General features: G+C 50.0%; 1 protein-coding gene across 1 annotated transcript in view; it reads right to left on the bottom strand.

The window, feature by feature from the left end:
- Positions 1 to 13610, bottom strand: part of HTR2A (5-hydroxytryptamine receptor 2A) — a 42147-nt gene extending 28537 nt beyond the window's left edge. The window contains exons 1-3 of the mRNA XM_090258724.1: positions 13558 to 13610; positions 12395 to 13120; positions 7788 to 7988 (exon numbers count right to left, since the gene is read on the bottom strand). Coding sequence (XP_090114850.1) covers positions 7788 to 7988; positions 12395 to 12803 — 610 coding nt within the window. The 5' untranslated portion in view covers positions 12804 to 13120; positions 13558 to 13610. The remainder of the gene's footprint in view (positions 1 to 7787; positions 7989 to 12394; positions 13121 to 13557) is intronic.
- Between the last annotated feature and the right edge of the window lie 10931 nt (positions 13611 to 24541).

The following is a 24541-nucleotide window of genomic DNA, read 5'->3' as shown; positions in this document are numbered from 1 at the left end:
CCAGCTGGTGGCAGGCAATGCACCAATATCTCCTTCTTACAGGCCCAGTGTGCCGGCATTTATCATAGCTACTGCATGGTTGGCATAAAGTAGAAAAATAAAAGTAGTCTTTTTTATATAAATACTTGTTTTCCCTGTACTGTATATGAAGGCCTGTCTAAAAACTGCTCTTTGAAACCAAGCGCATAAGGAAACAAACTTCGTTACAAGAGCTTTCAGTGGGAGGCTGCAGAACTGACTTTGGGGTGCATGCATTCCCGGATAGGCCTCAGCTGTGAAACGGTTTGGACTCAAGAGGAAGTATAACACTTTTTTGTTTTGTGTTCCGTTTCTCATTCTCTGGAAACTCGTGACCTAGTGGGGGACGCACAGGACGTGGTATGTGGGAAGGTCATAACGGAAGGACTGATCACAGAGGGACCCAAAAGGGGCAAGTACCTCATCCTTGGGGATGGAGGGTAAGCAGAGTGGGCTTTCTGGAGGAGGCGATGCCAAAAGAAAAGCAGAAATCAGCCAGGCAAGGGGACGAGAGGGAATGTGAAGCAGAAGATAGAAAAATGTCGGTGAAGCGACAGGGGAATTATGGGCAGATCACTGTAGCTGGAGAATAAACGTGAGGCCAGGTCGGGCAGGAGATGGCACGGAGGTGAGGGCCAGGGCTGCATTTACAGGGGCCTTGTCGTTTCAGCGTCTGTGATCTGCTGGGAGCAAAGCCGTTCGGGGCTTTCCAACAGGAGAGCGATCTCGTTAAACCTGCGTGTTATCCGGTGGACGTTGTTGACGTCGTGAAGAATGACAGCAAAAAGCCCGTGGACGGGAAAATGTTTATGACGGCACCGGAGAGAGAGGGCAGGGGCTGGATGGAAGCAGAAGAGTGGCTTCCGAAACAGCTAATGAGTGAAACCCAAGGCCTCGTCCTCTCCTGGGACGTGGAGGGGAGGGAGGGGAGGAGCAACCCTGGGCGTCTGGCGACTACATCGACACCAACGCCATGGTCTCAGGTAGAGGAGGAAAGGCAGACAATGAGCCCCGCTTCTGGCAGAATAAGACGGGGTTCCTGTGGGACTTCCGGCCAGAAGCCCCTCTCAGAGCTGCAGGCAGGAGCCTGAAGCCCCAGGGGCGACTCTGCGGTCTGCAATGCAGCTGGATCAGGTCACCAGGGTTCCGCTAACAGCTGAATCCATGGGAATGGAGACAACCCAGCGAAGGAAGCGAGAATAAAAAATGAGAATGTGGAGCATGAGTCTCTAGAGAATTCGATCCTTAAAGGAGTCGGAGGAAAAGAAGTCTACCAAAGCAGCAGAGAAAGATCAGAGGAGGAAGGGAAGAAGCCGAGGAAGGAGACAGTTTGGAAGAGGAGACATCGACTCATAGAATCAAATAAAAGGACAAGAAGGATAATAAGGAATGATAAATATATACACACACACATACATACATACATACATACATACATACATACCTATAAAATTTTTTGGTGGATCAAGATAGTACCCAAGCACATGGGTCTATACTACGTCACTCCTAAAATTTCCTTTAATGATTAAAAGAGATAAATCTCCTTGATCAGAACAAATGATAACAACCTGGGAAAAGAAAAAGGGTCTCCTTTCATCAGTATTTCAAAGATGATGGAGGAATCATTGGAAGACAGACAGGAGATGGGACCTGGTTTATAGAGCAACAGAATTTGAAGAAAGCGGCCCAAAGCAGTACAAGAAAGAGCTGCCTCCCAAGTCGGTGGGGTCTGGGGAGAACAGCCTCTGTGTCAAAGGCTGTGCCTGTAGGAAGGGTCTGAGGGGCACCCTCAAAGGGAGCGAATGTGAGGGACGCCTCCCAAGCCTGCAGGTCCCTGACAGCCCAAGGCAGGGAGTGGGCAGGAGGGCCAAGTCTGTGGACACGAGTCCTCTGCTTTAAGTGGCCAGAAGCAACATCTGTCCCACGCCGGTTCCTCCTTCCCTGCTTCCTCCTGCTTAAAAGAGTGATGAGCCATAGAACCAAGACCCCCACAGTCCACGAAGTAGGCCACGTCCACTGTCTGGCCAAGGGTAGAGCGCTCCTTCTGTATCCCTGGATCATTTAATTTCTCTCGGCAGCGTCCTGCGGCCATGGAGGGAGCATGCTACTAAGTGCTGTTTTGTGGAGCGTGTTTTCCCACAGCTATGGCTGGAGTCTGCCATGCAGAGAGAAGTCAGCTGCCACTCTGCCTGGGCCATTGAGCAGCCTCTTACCCACGAGTGGGCACCCTGAAGGACAGCCTGTCCTCCAAGAGTGGAGCCTTCCTGCTGTGCGAGGCTCCTAAATGGGGGCAGAGCTGGTCAGGCAGGGGGGATGCCCCTAAGTTCTCCTGCACCTGTGGGCAGAAGGGGACAGGACAAGAGAAAGGGGTGGCAGAGCAAGACATGGCCCTGCAGAGCTGTTGTTTCAGCGCAGTGACAGTGCGGAGCGTGTGGCCTCCTCACCTGCAGCTGGACAGAGCCCAGAGTCCGTCCTGGAGCTCCGGGTGAGAGAACGCGGTGTGGCCGGGGCAGGAAGACGGAGCAAAGGGGAAGACACGTCCCTTTCACCCAGGAGAGAAGACGCAGAGCTAAACTAATTCTTCACAAGGCTCCTTCTCTACCCCGATAGGGCAGGTGCTCCCCTACGATGAGGTCTCCAAGCAGTGGGACGGTGAACAGGTGGCCTGATGAGCCTCCGACACCTACTTGTGAGGCTGACCCCTGGCAGTCAGCGAGGCGAGCAAAGACCTGTCCGGTCCCAGAGGAGGGAGCCCTGGGGGCTCCCCGGACACTGTTGCAGGCGGTAGAGCTGGCAACACGTCCCCAAGAAAGGCCAACAGAACACCATCTGGTTTGGAGCCAATTTTATACAGCTGATTTATTTTTTATTTTCCTAAGCGTTTTCTTCAGAAGATAGGGCACGAGAGAAAACTTAAACATGCACATTTAATTATCATTCCTCTGGGACCTAAATGTGCATGTAATTTTTTAAACCCTAAGTGTTAAGATGTTTAGTAGTTACAGTCGTTTAAGTATATTCACTTTATTCCTTCTAGAATGTAAGATTGCTCACACACTCCAAAAAAATAAAAATAAAAAAGAACAGGACCAAAACAAAGTACATAGGTATGCCAAAAGGTCTAAGGAGTTGATTTATAAAGTTACACGCAATTCCAATGAAAAAGAATTCTTTTTGCGGATAGAAGTTGAGTTTCGAGTTTCTAAAACTCATCTGAGAAGCAAACGAAAACGGCTGGAAGAAGTCTGCCAAAGAAGAACAAGGAGGGACCGCTAGGTCTGAGGAGACCTGGAGGCCATAGTTCTACGTCCTGGATGGAAAGGAGGCTACAGACCAAGGCCAGATGCAAATCTACGTACTGGGTGGGGAGAAAGTAGGCTCACAGGGGTTCGTATGGAAAATAATGCAACGATTAATCCATAATAACCCCAAAACAAACTCACACACTCACAACCGCACACCGACGTCCGCCCCACCCTGCACATATGGGAACTCAGTATATGGTGGAGGGGGCATCTCAGACCGATGGGGGAAGTGATTGGCGCCAGGATAAGGAGCTGTGTAGGAAAAACAATTAAATCACAGGTTAAATCCTAATTGGTTTAAAGTAAAACCTTAAAACCATGGGGGTAATGGAACAAAACATGGAAGAGCTCCTCTGTCACTTTGTGGTGGAAAAGGCAATTTTAATAATGATTCAAAATTCAGAAGTTGTAAAGGAGAAAATAATTTATAAATAAAAACTATATAAAAATAAAAATCCATGTGGAAAATGCCATTGTGAGCCATGTTCAGGGACTCGTCACACATGAAAAATACCTAGAAAAAGTGTGAAAACAGCCCAAGAGCGAATCCCTCTAATTCATGTTGGAAGAAACCAAGAACCTTCCAGGAAAAAGTTCAAATAATGTTGTAAACTTGTAACACTCATGACACACACATGCATTGCTTCACCGAATCATGAAAACAACCTCGTGATCTTGGTGCTGTTACTATCACCATTTATTCAGTGGCACCGAAGGCACAGAGAGGTTAAGTAACTTGCTCTCGGTCACACAGCTTGTAAGCGACAGAACCGGTAATCTCACTCCAGAATTCTTGCTTGTAAACGCCAAGTTCTACAGCAAAAACCGTGAGCAACAGCCTTAGAAACCAAAATAGAACTTTGCTCCTAAATAAGAAAAGATACTCAAAATCTTAAATAAGAAGCTAAAACCACAGTGACGTACATCATTTCTGCTGTCTCTCAGAGCTTAGTAAATCTTCCCTGTCTAGGTGGGAAGGTGGGTTTTTGACCCTCCTGAAGGCCAGAGTGGGGGCCCAGGACCCAGGGAGGCATTGAGTTTAGGGTTCGGGCACTCTTGTCACAGTTTGAAAAGGCAGAGGCCCCTAATAAATTTGACACTGCTCACCCTTTCTCTATAAAAGGAATCATGTTTGGCCTTGAGGGGAAAGCAAATCTTCCTCTTTAAATCCGTTATACTTCAAAATTCCTTCATGAAGTACAAATATATTTCTGAAATGAAATAAGTACAATAAGATTTAAATTGGTGTCTTTGCTTGCCTGTCAAAATATGACAATGTGAAAATAGTCATTTTCTTTTTTGATCTGATCTACGTCTTTCCCTGCCAAAGACGGGTGAGGAGTAAGTAGCATCCTTTCTCTTTTCTCATTGGCATCAGCAAGGCAGACATCATGGGGAAGGGTTTGATCACTTTGGATAATGTAACGAAATCACTGTGACCTCTGATCATGAGCACTGGGCTTGTGAAGGAGAAATGAAACGCCCAGAGGATCCTAGGGTTGTTCTTAATCTAACGTGCTGGTCTTCTCTGTCACCCCTCCTTCAGGCAGAGAAGCTCGCAAATAGAAAACGCAGCTCATTTGTAATTATATTCACTTTCCTCTGCATTAGGTGGAAGCCTGGGAAAAAGTCAAGTGACCATGCTGGTATCGGTGAGCAGGGGGCAGTGGGCAAGAGGCAGCACCTCTTAGAAATACCCAGTGTGAGGAAGCTGAGTAATCGATGATGTGGTGAGCAAGGCTGCAGCCGTTACATCCTAGCAAACTCTGAAGATCAGCCACCTCCTCCAGGAAGCCTTCCCTCCCACCTGCAGCTACAACTGATTTTTTCATTCTTGAGCATCCAAAACACTTCATCATCGCCACCATATCTGTAACAAAACTATACAGATGTACATCAGGGAAAACATAACAATCCTGCCATTCTTTTGAATTTCACCATCTTGACAAATGTGAAGCCTCTGAACAGTCTCTCAGTGTTAATACATAGTTCTCTCCCTATATTATACTGTTATTATTTTATCGGAATGGGCTCAGATCATGCGTACCACCCCAAAACTTGCTTTTAGCACTTAACATCATAGACATTCTTCCATGAATATCAAATAACCCCAACCCAATATTTTTAACAGCTGCATAATATTCCGTAATTTGGATAAAAAGACCATAACCCAACCTTCTCTACTCTTTTCAAAACTGCTATTCCCCCAAATCACTGTAGTAAAGATTCTCATCTGCACTTTTGTCTTTGTTGTAGAAAAGCTTCTCCTGTGGGAGTGGTAGGCCAAGTTTTAATAAATTCTGTTAGACTGTCCCAGAACAAACTATTGATATCACACAAGCAGGTTATGACAGTACCCAGGGCCCTCTCCCCACCGCACTGTGTTTTCCTTCATTTTAATTTGGCGAACCGGATGGGTAAGAATGGCATTGCATTATTGTCTTAAGTTACATTTCTATGACTGTTAAAGAGGCTAAACCTGTCAAGATAGGTCTCTGGGAATTGCCTGTTCATATAGTTCATTTCTCTATTGGATTGTTTCTCTTTTCCTTTTTTATCAAAATATATGTTAAGGCGAGCAATCCTTATCCTGTTTTTCATAGACACTGAAATAGTTTTCTTTTGATGTTGCTGAGAGCTGATTTTAGCCACATAGCCAGCTATGATGGTATGTTTCCTTATGGCTTCTGCACTTCTCCCTCTCTTGCTCCCAGTACAGTGGGTCTAGGACTGCAGAGGCCCAGGAACCACAACAGTTTGGGGTGCAAGAACTCGTTCCTAAGTTGGGAGGCGCACTGGGCAGGTGGAGCAGAGCCTGGGGCTGCAGGGTTAGCCCTGTGGCTGGTTGCAGGCCCTAAACCAGTCTCCCCACCTCAGTCCGTCAGATAAGGGGAGCAAGATCCTTCGTTCTGCCTCCCTCAGACTGCTACATGGAGTTTAAAATAGAAAACAGATAGAAGTCTCCAGATTCTGAAAACCACACAGATGTGGTTTGTGAGTATTTTGCTCATGATCAAAAGAAAACTCTGCTGTGTTGAGGTGGGCCTTGCACTTCCTGACCCCCAATTTCCTCACCTACGGAATAGAGCTGCCTATTCTGCAGGTTATACCTTAAGGAGCAACGGGAACCAAAACACAAGACGTTAACACTGTGTGCTTGTTACACATTTGCAGTTTTGTAACAAAGCTGTGGCTAGACTCACGCCTGCCGTCAAATCCCATCATCTCTCAGTTAATAGCTACGGACACCCGGGAGGCGGGAAGCAGGTGCCGCATTGCTGCCTGCAAAGCTTGGCAACTTTAAAACAAATCCCAGGGAAGCTTCGGTTACAGACCAAGCCCGCTGAGGTGACAAGTGCAATTGACTCCGCTGCCGGAAGCTCTGGTTTCCATGACCCGGGCTTTCCTGACTGTCAGGTAGGTGTGGGACAGGTCATTCCACGCTACAGGAGAGAGGGTGCCACCAACCCCAGGGAAGCGCGTTGGGACGTTAAAGGGACTCGTTTAAGAAAAAGAAGATCACAGCTACGAACACTAAAAAAACTATGAACAGTAAAATGACAACAAACTCACAACTATCAACAAGTGACTCTAAAAAAACAAACTAAACAAACAACCAGAACAGGAACAGAATCATAGGTGTGGGGATCATCTGGAGGGGTATCAGCTGGGAGGGGAAAGGGGGAGAAATGGGGAAATGGCGCAGGGACTAAGAAGCATAATCGGTTGGTACAAAACAGACAGGGGGAAGTTAAGAATAACATAGGAAAGGGTGAAGCCAGAGAACTTACATGCAAGACCCATGGACATGAACTAAGGGGCGTGGGATTGCTGGAGAGAAGGGGGGTACTGGGCAGAGGGGGGCAATGGCAGAATTGGGACAACTGTAACAGCATAATCAATAAAATATACTTAAGAAAGGAAGTCCCTGGAGTGAGGTGTCATGAAAGAAGGAAGGGTTGCAGAGGCGCCAGGCAGGCTCCAACCCCAGCCCCACGAGCACATCCGGCCACCTTCTCCCACTGAGTTACAGCCCCCGGCGCCTCTTCCGGCCTCCAGAAGTTTTGAATTCTCCTGTATGAGGCTCTGTATTCTCACACTGACCACAAGTCCAGTGATTACAAACACGGAGGTCTCTGGAAAACTCCAGATTTAGAACCGTGGGTCTGAAAGTGTGAGACGCAGAAAATGTTTTTGAAGGTCCCTAGTCACAGTTACTTCCAGTTTTGACGCCCCTGATATATATGTTCTTACTTGTGCACAGCAATACAAATTTATAGTGTCAGCCGGTGACATGGATGGATGTTCCTCTCCTAAAGCCAATCTGATAATGACTATGTTGCAACATAGCTCACCACAAACAAAACAACAGATTCAGGACGTTCCAACGAAAGAGAACAAGGTCTCCTTGGAAGGCACGCACCGTCGTCTCCAACGAGGCTCTGAAATAGCGGCCCCGCTTACCTACGGATATGGTCCACACCGCGATGATCTTCAGGAAGGCCTTCGTCCTGGAGTTGAAACGGCTGTGATGGATCGGGTTCTGGATGGCGACGTAGCGGTCCAGCGAGATGGCGCAGAGGTGCATGATGGACGCCGTGGAGAAGAGCACGTCCAGGTAAATCCAGACGGCGCACAGCTTGCTGGGCAGTGGCCACCGGTAACCTGGGAGGCGGGAGCTTGGGGTCAGGGTCAGTCAGCGAGCTTACGCCGCCCGGGCAGGTGTGCGCCCCCCTGGGGAAGGCGCATGGGGTGGCGAAGGGCGACACGGGCTCTTCTCAAGGTTTCAGAAACGCCCGTTGGCCACCGTGGCGAACTGCATAAGGGTCCCCGGCCGACGGCCCCAGGCCTGGACGTGCCTTCTGGCTGCAGCTCTGCTGTGTCGGGGGAATGGGCTCTCCCTCCCTCTCTTCTGCCTGACTGAGCATGTCTTTTATTTCCTGCTGTTTCATTTGTGTTAATGTCTTTGTTTGTTTTCCAATTACTCAGGTCATCGGTTATGACATATGTTCGGCTCCTCTGCTGAAACCCTCGCAGCGCCCGGTCCTTACTTACTCCCGCATTTTAGGTTCCCCAAGGGCGGGCCCTTCCCCGAGCCCCTAGCATAACGGCTCAGTCTTGTCCTGTGGGGGCCTTTACTGGTCTCTCGGTAACTGCTGGTGGTGTGAAGGAATAAATGACTGAAAACCCCGAATGAGAATAGGGCTTGACTCGTAAAAATAAAACATAATTACCTAGTAATGCTTTGAGGGTTAAACTCAGCTTTGGGGTTTGTGGTTGGGGCTGGGGCGATGAAGATGATGGTGAAGGAAAGTGGGGTGTTCTTGTCCTGAGAACTGCTTCCAGGTGGTGGTTCTCAGACTTCAGCGAGCCTCGGGGCTCCCAGGGGGAGCCGCCTCCAGAGGCGCTGACCGTTTGTGAGTCCATAGTGGGGTGCCCGTTCCCAGGGTGCTGAGGTTGCTGGTCCAGAGACCCCCCCCCCACCCCGGGCACCCACTGTTCAGGGCGGCGGTTCTCACTCCTGGCCTCACAGGAGAATCAGCCGGAGAGCTGGAGAGACGTCCCGCTGCCCAGAAGGGTGGGAGGCGGCAGGTCAGGCACCATGAAGGGTATTACAACTGTCCTACTGGTTGTCCTACTGGTTGTCCTAGTGATTGTCCTACTGGTTGTCCTGGTTGTCCTAGTGATTGTCCTACTGGTTGTCCTACTGGTTGTCCTAGTGATTGTCCTAGTGATTGTCCTACTGGTTGTCCTAGTGATTGTCCTACTGGTTGTCCTACTGGTTGTCCTACTGGTTGTCCTAGTGATTGTCCTAGTGATTGTCCTACTGGTTGTCCTAGTGATTGTCCTACTGGTTGTCCTACTGGTTGTCCTAGTGATTGTCCTAGTGATTGTCCTACTGGTTGTCCTACTGGTTGTCCTAGTGATTATCCTACTGGTTGTCCTAGTGATTGTCCTAGTGATTGTCCTACTGGTTGTCCTAGTGATTGTCCTATTGGTTGTCCTAGTGATTGTCCTACTGGTGGTCCTAGTGATTGTCCTACTGGTTGTCCTAGTGATTGTCCTACTGGTGATCCTAGTGATTGTCCTACTGGTTGTCCTACTGGTTGTCCTAGTGATTGTCCTACTCGTTGTCCTAGTGATTGTCCTAGTGATTGTCCTGCTGGTTGTCCTACCGGTTGTTCTAGTGCTTGTCCTGCTGGTTGTCCTACCGGTTGTCCTACTGGTTGTCCTACTGGTTGTCCTAGTGATTGTCCTACTGGTTGTCCTACTGGTTGTCCTAGTGATTGTCCTACCGGTTGTCCTAGTGCTTGTCCTGCTGGTTGTCCTACTGGTTGTCCTACTGGTTGTCCTACTGGTTGTCCTAGTGCTTGTCCTGCTGGTTGTCCTACCGGTTGTCCTAGTGCTTGTCCTGCTAGTTGTCCTACCAGTTGTCCTAGTGATTGTCCTGCTGGTTGTCCTAGTGATTGTCCTACTGGTTGTCCTAGTGCTTGTCCTACTGGTTGTCCTAGTCATTGTTCTACTGGTTGTCCTAGTGCTTGTCCTGCTGGTTGTCCTACCGGTTGTCCTAGTGCTTGTCCTGCTGGTTGTCCTACCGGTTGTCCTAGTGATTGTCCTGCTGGTTGTCCTACCGGTTGTCCTAGTGCTTGTCCTGCTGGTTGTCCTACCGGTTGTCCTAGTGCTTGTCCTGCTGGTTGTCCTACCGGTTGTCCTAGTGCTTGTCCTGCTGGTTGTCCTACCGGTTGTCCTAGTGCTTGTCCTGCTGGTTGTCCTACCGGTTGTCCTAGTGCTTGTCCTGCTGGTTGTCCTACCGGTTGTCCTAGTGCTTGTCCTGCTAGTTGTCCTACCAGTTGTCCTAGTGATTGTCCTGCTGGTTGTCCTAGTGATTGTCCTACTGGTTGTCCTAGTGCTTGTCCTACTGGTTGTCCTAGTCATTGTTCTACTGGTTGTCCTAGTGCTTGTCCTGCTGGTTGTCCTACCGGTTGTCCTAGTGCTTGTCCTGCTGGTTGTCCTACCGGTTGTCCTAGTGATTGTCCTGCTGGTTGTCCTACCGGTTGTCCTAGTGCTTGTCCTGCTGGTTGTCCTACCGGTTGTCCTAGTGCTTGTCCTGCTGGTTGTCCTACCGGTTGTCCTAGTGCTTGTCCTGCTGGTTGTCCTACCGGTTGTCCTAGTGCTTGTCCTGCTGGTTGTCCTACTGGTTGTCCCAGGAGAACCGCAGCAGGGCCCCCTGCTGCACTGGGGAGCTAGCTGATCCCTGATGCGCATAAGCAGGGCGCCAGAGGCCCAGCTCCTGGTTTGTCTTCTGAGTGGCGACCAGATGACTACATAACCCTAATGCATGTGGATAGGAGCACGAGCAATGTTCTCAGGTCTGTGCGCACGTGAGGAGGAAAATAATACAGGCCAGCTTTTCGTGGCCACAGTTCCAGACCCCAGAGTGGAACAAACATAGTGTCGCTACAAAACGCTGCCACCGGTAATTAGGGACGTGAAGGCTGCAGGACAGGAGCCTAACTTGGTACCTTTCACAGCCGTCCTTTGCAAAGGGCTTCAGCTACCCCTAGAGCCCTTTCCTTCACCGCGCTTGGGGGTAGCTGCGCTCAGCTGCTCGGGTGGCCGCAACAGGCGTTCTCCCTGCACAGGGACAGCCCCAGGTCCCAGTCCTGGTTTCCGCAGCCTTCTCCCTCCCCCAGAGGACCCCTCTGGAGGGGTGCGCACTCCGGGCGGTGGCCGCCAGGGGCGCCCTTGTCCCCGCAGCCAGAGAGTCTCCGGGCAGGTCTGGGCTCCCGAACCCAGCGGGTGGGTGCCTGGCTCCCCTGCCCCCCCCCCCACCTGCCGTTCTTTCCCCCCGCCCCCACACACTCCCTGGGCAGTTGGTTCCTGCACAGGCTGTGTGGACACTCATCCCCCACTCCCGGAGCTGGCCTTGGCGCGGGGTGCGGCGTTAGGCAGGCAGGACGTCTGGGAAAGGGCAGGCCGGTGTAACGCAGTGACCTGTTGTGGCTTTGGAGCGCCCCAGCGGCTGGCTTTGCAGGGAGCATCAGCCACCCCGTGCAGAGCCGTGCCTGCTCTCCCTGGCTGCCCGCCTCCCTCCGCCCCACGCCGGGGCTGGACTGATATATTTTTTCAGACTTGCCAGGAAATCCCCACTTAAAGACAGCACTCAACGTGCTTCTAGCTCCGGATGCCAGCAGCCCCAATATTCTCATACTCTCTCTCTCTCTCTCTCTCTCTCCCCCCTCCCTCCTCCCCCCTCCCCGCACCCCCACCCCCTGCCCCTCTAAGGAGACCTCTGACTATATTACTCATAATTTGGAAAGAAGATCACACTCCGCTCCCAGCAGCCGCCGCCCAGTGCCGGCTGGCTCACCCAGAGGTCTGACTTTCAAACTCTGCTCCCAAGAAAGCAAGATGACCCTCTCCGCCTGCGTTTTCCACCCTCCTCCCCGCCAGACCTGCGGAGCGGATGCATATGCATTTTTCAAGAGTGGAGGCTAGAATTCAAAGGCACGGGTCCAAATGAGCTTCCCTGGGCGGGGAACAATGAAACCGGGAGTAATTCATTTCTTCTAATGGAGACTCTGCATATTTTCACCGTAAATCCACTGCACCACGATGTTCTCCCTGAAAATGTTCCAGGGCAATTGGGAAGGTTTTCTCACTCCATTAGAAGTGTGGAGAACAGTGACAGAGATTAAACTGTTCTGTGCCACTGGCTGGAGCATTTTGGAATACGAAGGAATGAAAATCAAGAGGCTTCAGGGTGACAGATAAGTTACTGCTTTATGGCTGTTTCGGGGCAGTTATAATTATTTCTACAGAACAGGTACATGTTTCCAAGCACAAAAACTCTCCAGGATCACAGATAATAGGTTGTCTGTTTTTTGTTTTTTTTTTTAAAAACATGCGATGCCCCATTTTAAGAGGGGAGTTTAAGGAACTAGCGTCACACGGTCCCCTTGTTTACCCCCAAAACCTTGTGTTTATTCCGTCCCCCTGAGCCGCGGCTCCTCTGCTAATGACATGCACTTGCTCTTCATGACTAGGGTGGGGAAGCTAACGTCACTCACCATATAGGATGGTTAACGTGGACACAGGCATGACAAGGAAACCCAGCAGCATGTCAGCTATGGCAAGTGACATGAGGAAGTAGTTGGTGGCGTTCTGCAGCTTTTTCTCCAGGGACACAGCCATGATGACCAGGATGTTCCCCGCGATGGTCAAAATGATGACCACGGCCGTCAGCAGGGCAGACCAGTTCTTTTCCTGCAGGTGAAGCAGGAAGCAGGGCGGTGAGAGGCAGTCCTCGCAGGAGAGGTTGGTTCGGTTTTCCGAGTCCACGGTCCAGTTAAACGCATCGGAAGTGTTAGCTGCTCCGGAGTTACAGCTGTAACTGTGGAGCCTGGTGCCATCGCTCGGTGGCATGAAGGAGTTTGTACTCGAGCTCAAAGAATTGTTTTCTTCACAAAGAATATCCATCTCTAAGCCGGAACTTGGAGCAGACGACGTGTAGAGAGACTAGCAGGGCTCTGCTCACCATCCATTTTTATGTCCCCGCACTCGGTCACCCGGAAGCCAGTGGACCTGCTGGGCTCCCCGAGGGGGCCTCTTTCCTCCCGTGATTACAATAGGAGTTGAAAGACCTGCAGGGGCTCTTTCTCTGTCCTTCCTTCACAACGTTAGCAGAGTCCTCGGTCTTGTTCCATTGTTCTCTCCAAAGCGAGGTCAGAAAGGCAGAATGAACTTTTAGCATAGAGGCTGCCGAGTGTGGAGCCTTCGGCGAGAGAAATGTGATCCTGGCCAAAAAAGAAAAGTTTGTGACTAGCAGGAACCTGCTGGGGCTCTATCTCGTTCCGTGGGCTCCGCCGCGCACCCTGGGTCAGCCACAGCAGGATTAAAATAGCATGCAATCCGAAACAGCAGGGCAGTGCGCTGTGGACGTGGAGAAAGTCAATTAAAAATGCACCCCGGGTTAATCCCATAGTAATTGAATGTACTTTGGGTTCTAGTTCTGTCTTAGGCTAACTTGCCACAGCTGCTGCCGGGAATTTCAGCTTGTTTTAGGCTGCTTAGTGAACAAAAATAAAAATAAAAAAAGTCTTAGGCAAAGATTAACAACTTTCCACACTAGAAATTCTCCTTGCGAAATGATTACGTTTCGACCCAGCGTGATTTCAAGCCAGAAAGAAAATGACACAGCTATAAAATACAGCGTGAGGCTGTGAGAGCTTACGTCTGTCTTCAGGGTCCCCACGTTCCGCGCACCGCCGCTCGGTGACTGGCCCCGTCTCTCAGGATAATTAAGCTGGTAGCGCGTCCCTGCTCCTCGGGCTGCTGCCAGCATAATGCGATTGTAATTTGATTTCTGTTTTGCCGATTGCAGAAACGGCACGTAAGGGTCGAGCCAGCGGCAGCCCTGCGAGGTCCCCGGGTCTCCGCCGGCTTCCTTGGCCGCCCCCCGCCCCCGCCCCCACCCCCTGCTCGGCGGGGTTCCCCCTCCCCGGTGGCCGGCCTCAGGGAAGCACACATTGACACATCATTCAGTCATTCAGCAGCGGCTCACAGAGTCACAAAAGGAATCTCACAGCCACGGAGAGGAGCTGCCGCCTGGAAAGCACGTGTGGTTTCCACGGGAATGGACCGGCCAGCTCTCGGGCTGCCTGGTCCCTGGCATCAGACCTCCCTCGGCCTGTGTCATAAACCGCGAGGTAGCAACAGCCGGGAGGACGGACGGCCGAGCTGCTTTTGTCTCCTTTTACATGTCAATGCTGGGAGGTTTTCCTTTGTTTTTCAAAGAGAGCAACCGGAGAAATCGCCTTTTGTACCGATAGCGAAGGTAGGTGAGCTGCCCTGGGATATTCCTCGGTGTGAAGGGCGAAGAGATCAGAAACAAGGCTGGAGAATGGTTTATCCTGGGGAAGGGGTCCCTGGAAGCAGGGCGCTTCCCGCCCCACGCCCCACGCCCCCAGAGCCTCCAGCATCCGAGCCTGGGGGCGGAATTGCCACGTCGGTGACTTGAACTCCGAGTGGCCAAGCGGATTGGGGCTGGGAACTCTGAAACTGCTCATGCTCTTTTAAGTGGTGAGTGCGTTCCCCATTCCGCTAGCTGGTTTCCTTCAGCAGAAACCCACACGTGAAAGGGAGTAAGGGGTTTGCTCAGGAACAACAGCAAAGGCAGCCTGCTTTCCTGGCGAGAAAGCCCCGCATCAGGCTTCTAAAAGAAGGCAGGTACATGTGTGTGCGTGGCTGTGAGCGCGCACACACACACACGCGCGCGCACACACACACGCGTGCACACACACACAGCTCCTTATTTTTACAGATGAGAAAATGGATTTTTCTTCTGCACAGTTGGGTTTTTCTAGGTTTCTGTCCGTCACCACCTCCTGTTCTCCCTCTTTGCCTTCTCCCTAGACAACTTCAGCTCCTCTTGTGGCTCCAGCCTGGTTGGGGCCAGATCTGTCCCTTCTTAGCAGGTCACCATCCTCAGCTCCAGACCTAGGTATGCAGCTGCGCCCCGGCCCTCCATCCTCATGGCTCTGCTGCCCCTGGGGGCTTCCGCCACCCCTTCCCTTGGTTCAGCGTTTCTTCAGAGCGGGCTGACACCCACGTCTCTGCCTTCCTTCCCAGTGCCAGCGTCACCTCTGGGTGCGTATTTCCCAGATCTCCTCTCCAGCCCACAGCTCTGCCTTTGCTTAAAGGCTCTGTCCTGTCCCCTGGGTGGCAGCATTGTTCCCCCAACCACCCCTCCCCCCTTCTAGGAGAAGGCAGCTGGGAGCTGGCCTTGGGCTCATCATTCCTTGGTTTGGAATCCCAGCTCCGTAAACACTTAAGCGAGTAGCACCCTGGACACCATTGAGCTGCCTCCTTTAAGGCTCAAGTATTCCTTCTTGTCAAGAAGACGGTTGTACCTCCCTTGTAAGAGTGCCGTGAGGCCGCAATGAGGTGACGTGTGGGAATGGCTGGCCTATGTCTGGCTTATAAGATGCTTTTAGTGAACGTTGGCCAGTTTTTATCCTTATTAAAAAACAAAACGCCACGCCCATCAGCTCATGCTTCCGTTCCCTCAGGCTCTCCCTGGGGGGCATATGACTTACCTCTGCCCGCCCCCCACAGCTCCCACACCTCAGGCCCGGACACCTGTTCCTGCCCCACAAGCAACCTACATGCAAAGGAACCTGCCTACGGCTAGTGATTCTTAAGCATTCCGACCTGCTGTTCCCTGTGACTGGGGTGCCCTCACCCCACTCCCCCCGACTCCTTTTCTGTCTGTCTGGCAAACTTTTACTCAGTTTTCAAGACTCAGTTCCAAATTACGTCCTCTGCGAATCCCATTTCTGCCACTTAACCACCTTCGTGACCTTGATTAAGCTACTTAATCCCTCTTCTCTTTAATTTTCTCACTTGGAAACAGGAGATAACACCCACCTCAGGACTGACTTGTGAGGTAAGTGCGTTTATGTATGTGCCTGGCGCATTTTAAGCTGTCAGAGATGAGCTGGTGTTATGATTATTATTAAGCTGGTGGTCACTGAGCTTTGGTAGCTCCCCTTCTGCGCGCAGGCCAACACTGTCACCCCTTCTGCAGTCTTTAACACCCCTCACACCGCGGGCACACCCCAGAGAGGCAAAAGCTATGCTTGTCTTGTTCATGGTGAGGCCCATAATCGGTTCTTTGATGTGTCTGTTGAATGAATGGGTGGCTGATTTATTCTTACCTGTTCACGGGCCTGTCTTTGTTAGATGCTGCACCTCTTACTCCTCTCTATACCTTCAGTACAAGCATGATGTTTCCAGATGGGAAGTCCTCAGAAGGCGTGTTTTGGAGGAAAAAATGCCTTGATTGTTAGCATAGATTAAAAAGCAGAATCAGTGACAAATCTAGACCCTTGAACTCCTTTTTCGTTACTTTGTCCAATGGGACACTAATTGAATTGTATGAAAATAAGCAAGGGGAAATAAATGTGATTTCAAAAACTCCAGGGTTGGGAAAAAGCTTTTTGATGTTAAAATTTTTTATGGATCCCTGTGGTATAGTTCTCCTTGGAGAGATCTGATGTACTCGGGCCTTCATCCTTCATGAAGAACAGCTAGGTTTCTAGGCAAAGCCGGTCAATGAGTCTCTCGGTATATGTTTTCTGTTGTGAAATAACCTTGTTAGTAACCGTCTGATGATTTGCAGTTTTTAGTGCAGTTTTAGGAATACTTGTTATGGGCCAGGCAATATGGGTAAACTTTAGGCTCTTGGCTTGCCTCTTCATAGCACGAGGTTCAGACTTGGTAGGATGGGTTTCTTGCAGGTCTGGAGAAAGAGTGGTAGGTCTTGGCTGTAGGAGCAGATACTGGTGGGCTGCTCAGCCCCGTCCACCTCAGATGGGAGGCGCTCACCCTTCTCTGTAGCTGGGATGAGTGGCCGATGGCTCTTGGCTGGTCCTCCCTGTGAAAACCCACACAGTGACTGGTATGGTGTGAGGGTGTAAGAGTCTGGCCCGCTTGCCTTGGGGCTGGACACTCCCGAAGGGCCCCTTGGTCCCAGGACTCCCCATGGGATCTGCGGAGGCCTCCTGTAGGGGCGCATTCTGTAACTCGTTTATTCTGGATGGTTCACCAGACCAGGATGGCTTAAAGTTAGATGCTGACTTTTTATTTTTAAATGGCCGCAGTGGTATTCAGAGCCTTTGCTTGAATTATTTTCCAGGCTAGAGTTATTGGTTTCTGCAACATCAGTGCCTTATGGTGCTATTATATGTGAGGAGAAAAAAAAAATGTTTCTTGAGCAATGGATTCTAGAAAACACTGCACCCTATAGGCTCCTCTTAGAGAGCTGCAGAACCCCTCAACATGTAGCAGGCTGTGAGAAATCCCGCAGTGTAGAAATTTGCTTATATTGATCTTTCCCACTCCCCTGCCTTCTGCAGGACACGTTCCTTTGTTTAATGAATATCAATTATAACTCAACTTAAAATGTAAAGATTGTAAGTCTTTAGTCTGAGTTTTGGAAAACACACACACCTGTATGACCATTACCCAGATCACGAAAACCACCGTTCCCATCACTACCGAAAGTCCCCTCCTGCTCCCTGTTGACTTGCACTGAAATGGGAACACGTGATAGGTACCCATTTTGCGTCTGGTTACTTTTGCTCAACAGTATGTATGTGAGATCGATTCTGTTGCTGAGATTAATTGGTTTTTTATGGATTGTAGTCTGAGAAACTATTAATTGCCCTGGACTTTTTGAAAATCAATCATTTATATATTTTTGTCTTGTTCAAAGAACCGTAGACTAGACCCTTGTTTTGTCCGTCTTTTTTGGTTTCTTAACTTTTCAAGGGAGTGCCGACCGTCACGTGCGCTCATCGGTTGTCGGTGGTTTTGCTCTGAAGTGTCAGCAAAGATTTCTTTTTCCCCCATATTCTTTCTTTGAGAACATATCCCTGAGATTTTTGCTTTCCAAGTCTTACAGATGGCTTGAGAATGAGAACAGATTTTCACAGCAAATTTTCTGAATGATATGCAATCCATCACTTTCTTCAGATGTTCCAATTCTCAGGTCTGGAACGAGCCAGATCAGCCAACACTGCACGCTTGGAAAACAATGCCCCGAATTCCCTTCTGTCGTGCCATTGGCAGCGTCCAAAGGTGCCACTATTGGAAACTAGCTAATGATTGTTATCTACCCTTCCAATTTTCTCACGTTCGTGTTTCTTTTAACAATACTTATAAATTTAAAGATTAGTGCTGAATTCTGTGCTGAGCTCTCTTTTCATTGTTACGTATAACCCTGAAGATAGACAAGGTTCCTGCCTTCATTAACTGACTTAAGACATGGTGGTAAGAAATATGAGGGTAGGGTTCAGGGAAGAGGTATAAGCCTAGAGGCCAGGGGAATGAGCCCGGGGTCACTCCAGTGTCCTGAGGTCGGGAAGGTGTGGAGGAATCAGTCAGGCAGACTAAGAAGGAGAAGCCAGTGGGGAAGGAGGAATATCAAGAGTGGTATTCCAGAAGTCAGTCGAAGAAAGACTTGGAAAGGGGGAGAGGGAGAGCTCGGCCGGGTCATACGCTCCTGATTGGCAGGGGACAACGAGAACTACGAAATGACCACCACGTTTGTAAAAATGGAAGTCTTTGGTGACCTGGATTGGAACTGCTCCTGGGGAGTGTTTGGAGTAATGACCCAACTAAGTGAGAACGAGAGACAATTGGGAAGAGAGGAAGGAAGTGGTGATGAGTCAGACAGGCTAGGAACTGCCTTGAGGATGTTCTGGTCGGGGGATAACACAGCAGAAAAATGAAGTGGTCATTGAAGGGTGATAGGAAGCAGAGTTTTGTTTGTTTTTTTCAAGATAAGGTAAACTGTAACTTTGTGCGTGTGTGCGATGATGCGAATGACTTAGTAGAAACGAGGACCAGGACAGTGTCACAGAGGCAGGAGAGAATTGCTGGGACAATGTCCTGGATGCGGTGAGAAGGCACCGATAAGGGTACAAGAAGGGGTGCCCCCCCCTACCTCACCAGGAGAGAAGACAGACTACATGTGGGTTCAAGTGCAAGCAGCTGGTAGGCGTGTGGATGTCAGATGATATTCAGAGTTTGCCGTGAGGTTTACATTTTGGTTTGGAGAGGAAATAATGTTTTCACCGATTGTTTAAGTTCTATAAAGGAAGTTGTGTTGTGATCGAAACTAGGGGACAGCTTTTCATAGGGAAGTCAGGGAGAGTTTTTTAATGGAAGGGGGTAACATCAGAGCTGAGCACAGAGGGATGAGCTCTCCTAGCAGGAGTAGCATGTGGGAGGCCCTGAGGCTGGACCGAGCTTGAGGGTGGGGGCGGGGGGGGGGGAGGGGAGAGGGACTAGGTTCTGAGGACTTTTGGGGGGAGGAGGAGGTTTGGTGGGCGTGAGATGAGCAATGAGACCCGAGAGATGGTCAGACGCCACGTAAGGCTTTCTGGGGCATGATCCATACAGCCTGGACTTTATCCCAAGTGCAGTGGGAAACCACATGCAGTGTTAAGGGGGGAGGTGCCATCACATGCTCTGTTATAAAGATTGTGGGGCTGTAGGAAGAACGCTCAGAAGGGGACAGGAGTGAGGGCAGGGAACTCAGTTAACAGCTATTGTGCTGCTCAAGGACAGGAGGCGGGAGCTCAGCCTCGGGCTGGGATTGGGAGGTGGAGAGACGTTCACAGATGTTTCTATTTTAGAAATAAAAGCACCAGGACTTGCTGATTTCATGCGAGGGGGGCAGCGGGAGCGGAAGGCCAGGGCTCTAAGATCAAGGACCGCTTTTCAGCGTTGGGACTGAACAACGGGGCAGAGCGTAATGCATTTTATGGAAACGAAGGAAGACTGAGAGTTGGGTCTTAGGGGGGAAATCAATCATTCTGTCATAGAGAGTCTGATTTTATTATTTTAGTTAAAATTAAGTTGAGCGTCCTGGGACAAAAATTCCAGGGTAACGGGGATTTCCTTTCCCACATGAACAAAGCCCGCAGGTCCAGAGCCGACGTGAGACCTTCCTGATCATCAGGGACAGGGACGGAGGCTCTTCCTGTCTAGTTGCTCTGCTGCCCTCATTGTGAAGCTTTGCGGTGCCTGAGCCTGGGCCATTGGGGCACCCCCTGGCCAGCAGGAAGGAGAAAGACCGTGTCTTCCCCAGTTTCCTCCAGGGTCACACGAGACACCTTTGAGTATCTCTAGTGACTAAACTTGGCTACGTGGTCGTGCAGGATGCAAGGGAAGGGACGGGGAAGAGACTGGAAAACGTAGTCTCCGTTCCGGCCGCCCGGGCACTCGGCGACAGGTGGGGGCTTCTGTTGCCGAGTCAGAAAGGGGGGGTGGGAGCTGGGAGGCAGTTAGCGGGCTTGGCCCAGACGTCCAAGAGCAATCGTATGAAGGCGGTTGAATCAGGACGTGCCGGAGCAGCTGCGGCAGGGGGTATACATCTGGGAGTCGTTGGCCTATACAGGTAGTAGTTAATGTGCTAGTTTTCTATCCCATAACAAGTCACCTCAAACCACAGAAATTTATTATCTTACAGATTTGGTTGTTAGGAGTCCGACACGGGCCTCGCTGGGCCCAGAGCCACGTGTAGGCTGGGTTGTGCTCCTGCTGGAGGGGCTGCGGCAGCTCAGACCTAGTTTGCTTCTGGGTTCTGGAGGACAAGTGTGTGTCACGGCCTGTGGGCCCTTCCTCCATCTTCAAAGCCAAAAACGACAAGTTGGGTCCTTCTTATACTGTCATCTCCCTGTAGGGAGCAGCCTCCACGTTTAAGAACTCATGTGATTCCCTTGGGCCCCCCTAGAAAGCCCAGGCTCATCTCTACCTTGGGCCCTTCACCCTCTTGCTTATCCTTTAAGGTAACACATTTACCAGTTTGGGGGGTTAAGGTACGGACCTCTGTGGGGGTCACTACTCTAGCAGTTCAGAGGACTTTAAAAAGCAAAGGGTGTCACAGAGAGGAGCAGAGGACCCAGAACAAGCATGCCAACCTCTGATTCTATTCTAAACTTAAAAGGGTTGGAGGTGAGGCAGTCCGTGACACACCCCTTGGAGAAGCAGTAGGACGGCTTTCGTGTGGAAGTCTGATGTTGTACCATCCAACAGAGAAAAGCACACTGAGAAGTCCCCTAATCACGAAATGTCTATTACGATGAAGGCAAAGAAAAGTCAACGGGACTTGGCCATGTGGGTCTGTCGGTGACCTTGAATAAGAGCAGCATCTCTGAGAGTGTTAACGTGTGCAAGAGCAACGTGACAGCCGTAGGGGAAGAGGTCGCCAAGGGTGAGGTGGGAGGATCTAAACTGTGGGGTACGCTCGTGGGAAAAATAGAGCACCGGCGGGGTAGTGGGGGGAGAGGATTTGTAGGAGTAGGTGGCCAGGGAAGGCTTTGTGGGAGGTTGCATTTGATCCAAGGCTGGAGGTAGGAGAGGGAATGATCTCTGTGGATGCGTGGGAGTGGGGAATGGACACAGAAGACTGCACTTGCTCTCTAGCTGCGAAGGCCTTGGGGGGGGTGAGTAGGGTGTGTGAGGACCAGTGTGGGTGGAGCCACAAACGCGCCGGTGGGGGCTCCAGGCTGTGGGTGGCGTGGCATAGATCTCCAAGCCCCAAGGAAAGCCATCTGACGATGAGGACAGAAGCGTGCCGTGTTCTGATATATGTCCACGGGGTCACGTTGGCTGCTTTATTGAGAACAGAAAAGGGTGAGGGGTGGGTCGGGGCCAGTATGGAAGCAGGACCCACGTGTCAGCTGAGAGATGATCGCAGGCTGGACTGGGGCCGAGGCCAGGGGTCTGAGAACCCGTCAGGTTCCGTGCGCGTTTCAAAAGCAGAACCCGCAGAACTGGTGGATGGACAGGGACAGGGTGTGGCATGGGAAGAAGAGGTGACCAGGTTTTAGATCTGAGGTCGTAGGTCATCTGTGCACCTGGAAAGATAGCTTTGCCCTCGGCTGGTGTGGGGAGTTCTGCGGGATGAGCACGTCTTGGGTGAATTCTGACCTGTTCGGGGCAGGTTAACCTTGAGCTGTCTTATGACAAATGAGTAACTGTGTCTGTAAGGCAGTTAAATAAAGGGTCTGGAGCAGAGGGGAGAGGGAGGTCCAGGCTGCAGGTATAAATTAGGATATTGTCAGTACAAGACGGTATTGAAAGCCGTGAAGCAGGATGAGGCTGCCCTGGTCTCAGAGGAGAGAAGGAGGCATCCAGGGGCCGAATCCAGTTGCGACCTTAACGCTTACAGGTGAGGCCGAGGAGGAGGAGCCAGCAAAGGTGCTGGGCTGCGGGCAGTGAGGGAGAACAAGCAGACCGTGTGGTATCCTGGGAGCCAAGAGAATAAAGTATTTCAGGGAAGAGAGGGAGCAAGTGAAATACTGGGAGGCTTTTACAAAATCACATACTTGAAGAGTGTTTCATTGTGTGGGAAATCGCTCACACATTCTTGAGAAGGGCAGGATAAAGATCGCAGATAAGAGTATGACTCAACTTTAAGAAACACACGAATAGATTCCTAAACTAACAGGAGATGCCTTAAAATGTTTACAGCAATCATCTGGGCCAAGGAGCATCTGGTCATTTTTTTCTTATGTTTTAGATTTTATAAATTTTCTGAAGCATGCATGAGTTATATTTATAAACATAGAATATTATTTTAAAATATTTAAAATTTAATTAAAAGTCATAGGAAGAGAGCCAGGGATGGTCTTATGTTCTAGCCATGATCAAGATATATTGGTTTCAAGTTGAGATTGTTAAAACATTGCTTGTTCTCCAATATAAACAAACAAAACAGAATCAGACTCACAGACACAGAGGCCAGTCTGATGGTTGCCACATGGGCAGGGGATTGGGGGACTGGCTGAAAAAGGTGAGGGTGTTACTGAACAGCAAGTTGGGGTCCCGTGGCCCGCCGCCACCCTCTAGGCAAAAGCCCAGAGGCAGAGGTTTGGGGTAAAGGAAAGGAGTCTTTATTCAGAAGCACTCACTTAAGCCCATCACGTCACAGCCGTAATCACTTAAGCCTCTCAATTAAGGCTAAACACTTGACACCTGAGTTCCCCTTTCATTCCCCTGTTTGTTTCTGTAGGATTAGTTTGCAAAGTAAAACAACATACGATACAAAAGCTACATGGTTCTGGAAGAAGGGCGGGCTTCTGCCTCAGCCCGTTCCCTCTGGGACACCCAAGGGATAAACCTGCCCCCCTCTGCCAGCCCAGCTGATCCTAGGCTGCGCCTGGAGTTCCTTCCTATGCAAAATTTCATCCGCTGGGAAACGCGGGCAGCTGCAGCGCCGTCATCCAGGCGTCCTCGAGGAAGAAGAGCCTGAGAGCCTGAGTCCGAGCCGGAGCCTGAGCCAGAGGGAGAGCCAGCCCGGGAGCCAGAAAAGCTCCTGAGCCACGGGGCCCGCCCTCTTTGTATTTCCATTGGCTCTGGAGGCTTCAGCTTCTCAGCCAATCCCGTCCTAGACTGCTTTCTGTTTCCTCGGCAACCTCCTCCGATGGCCCCTCCTACTTCTCTGCAGGGAGCTTCATCAGCTCTCTTTGCATCAAAGGGATTGAGAAGTACAGATTGGCAGTTACAAAACAGTCGTGGGACGTAAAGAATATAGTCAATAACATTGTAATAACTGTGTGTGGTGTCAGGTGGGTGCCGGAAATATCAGGGGTACACTCTGTAAAGTACATGGTTGTCTAACATGATCCTGTACTCCTGGAACTAATACAAAATAGTATTGAATCTAAACGGTAACTGAGAAAAATAAAAAATAGAAGGAAACAAAAAATAAATACTATGACAAAAATTAAATGAAAAATAGCTTGTTCTTTTTAGGCACAGCAGTTGCATTATTCAGGATCATTAGGAGCAACTGGCAGAAATCCAAGTCAAAGAACCATCAAAGGAAACTTCATGGAATTGCCAAGCCCAGGGATGCGTCTGGGACTCAGGTGTGGCTCACAAGATGCAGACTGGATTTCCATCTCTGGAATCTTCCTTCTTGGTTGACCCGATTCTCTTCCGCAGACAGCTTCCCTCGGTGGCTGGGAAAGACGGCCGTGGGCAGCATCGATTTTCCACCGCTGCAGCTTGTGAAACAGGATTTAGCTTCGTGGAAGTCCTTTATCGTGTGCGGTGTATGAGCAATGTGGAATTCTAAACTCTTTTATTCTGCTAGTTCCTTTGGTGAACGATTGTGGTCCTCATTGTCAGTGCAGGGGGAAAATCGTAGTGGTTGATGAAATGCATAGTGTAGGAAAAAGGGCACAGAAACACGAGAGAGAAACACGGGAAACATCAGCTTGAAGGCACATTTCTGAATACACATACTGTTTTCTAGCTCAGACACTGCCTTTCCCCCCAAGCCCAACAGTGCTGCCTGCCTTCTGCCCCTCATCATTTCTGTTATGGGTGCTTCGTGTCCATATGTCGTTCGACCTCCAAATGTTGTCCTCTCCACAAAAGGGACTATCTCTCATCAGATGCATTTGACATCATGCTTTAAGTCAGGAGAAAAATCAGTTGTCAGAAAACAAGGATGCATTGAAAGATGTAAGAGGCAGTAAAAGAATGACTAGAGCAGCTTTCAGGGGCTTCCTAATACGTAGGAATTTGCATCGGTAAAAAGCCATGAATTTATAACACCTCCAGTAAAAAAGGTTAATATTAAGTGCTCAAAGAGCAGTTATTATATAAAAGAAACTTATATGTACTCGGGTATA

This window comes from Furipterus horrens, unplaced genomic scaffold, assembly GCF_987537825.1.
Source record: "Furipterus horrens unplaced genomic scaffold, mFurHor1.1.pri manual_scaffold_12, whole genome shotgun sequence".
Lineage (NCBI taxonomy): Eukaryota > Metazoa > Chordata > Mammalia > Chiroptera > Furipteridae > Furipterus > Furipterus horrens.
The sequence above is the reverse complement of the archived record's forward strand: the minus strand, read 5'-3'. Positions and strand labels throughout refer to the sequence as shown.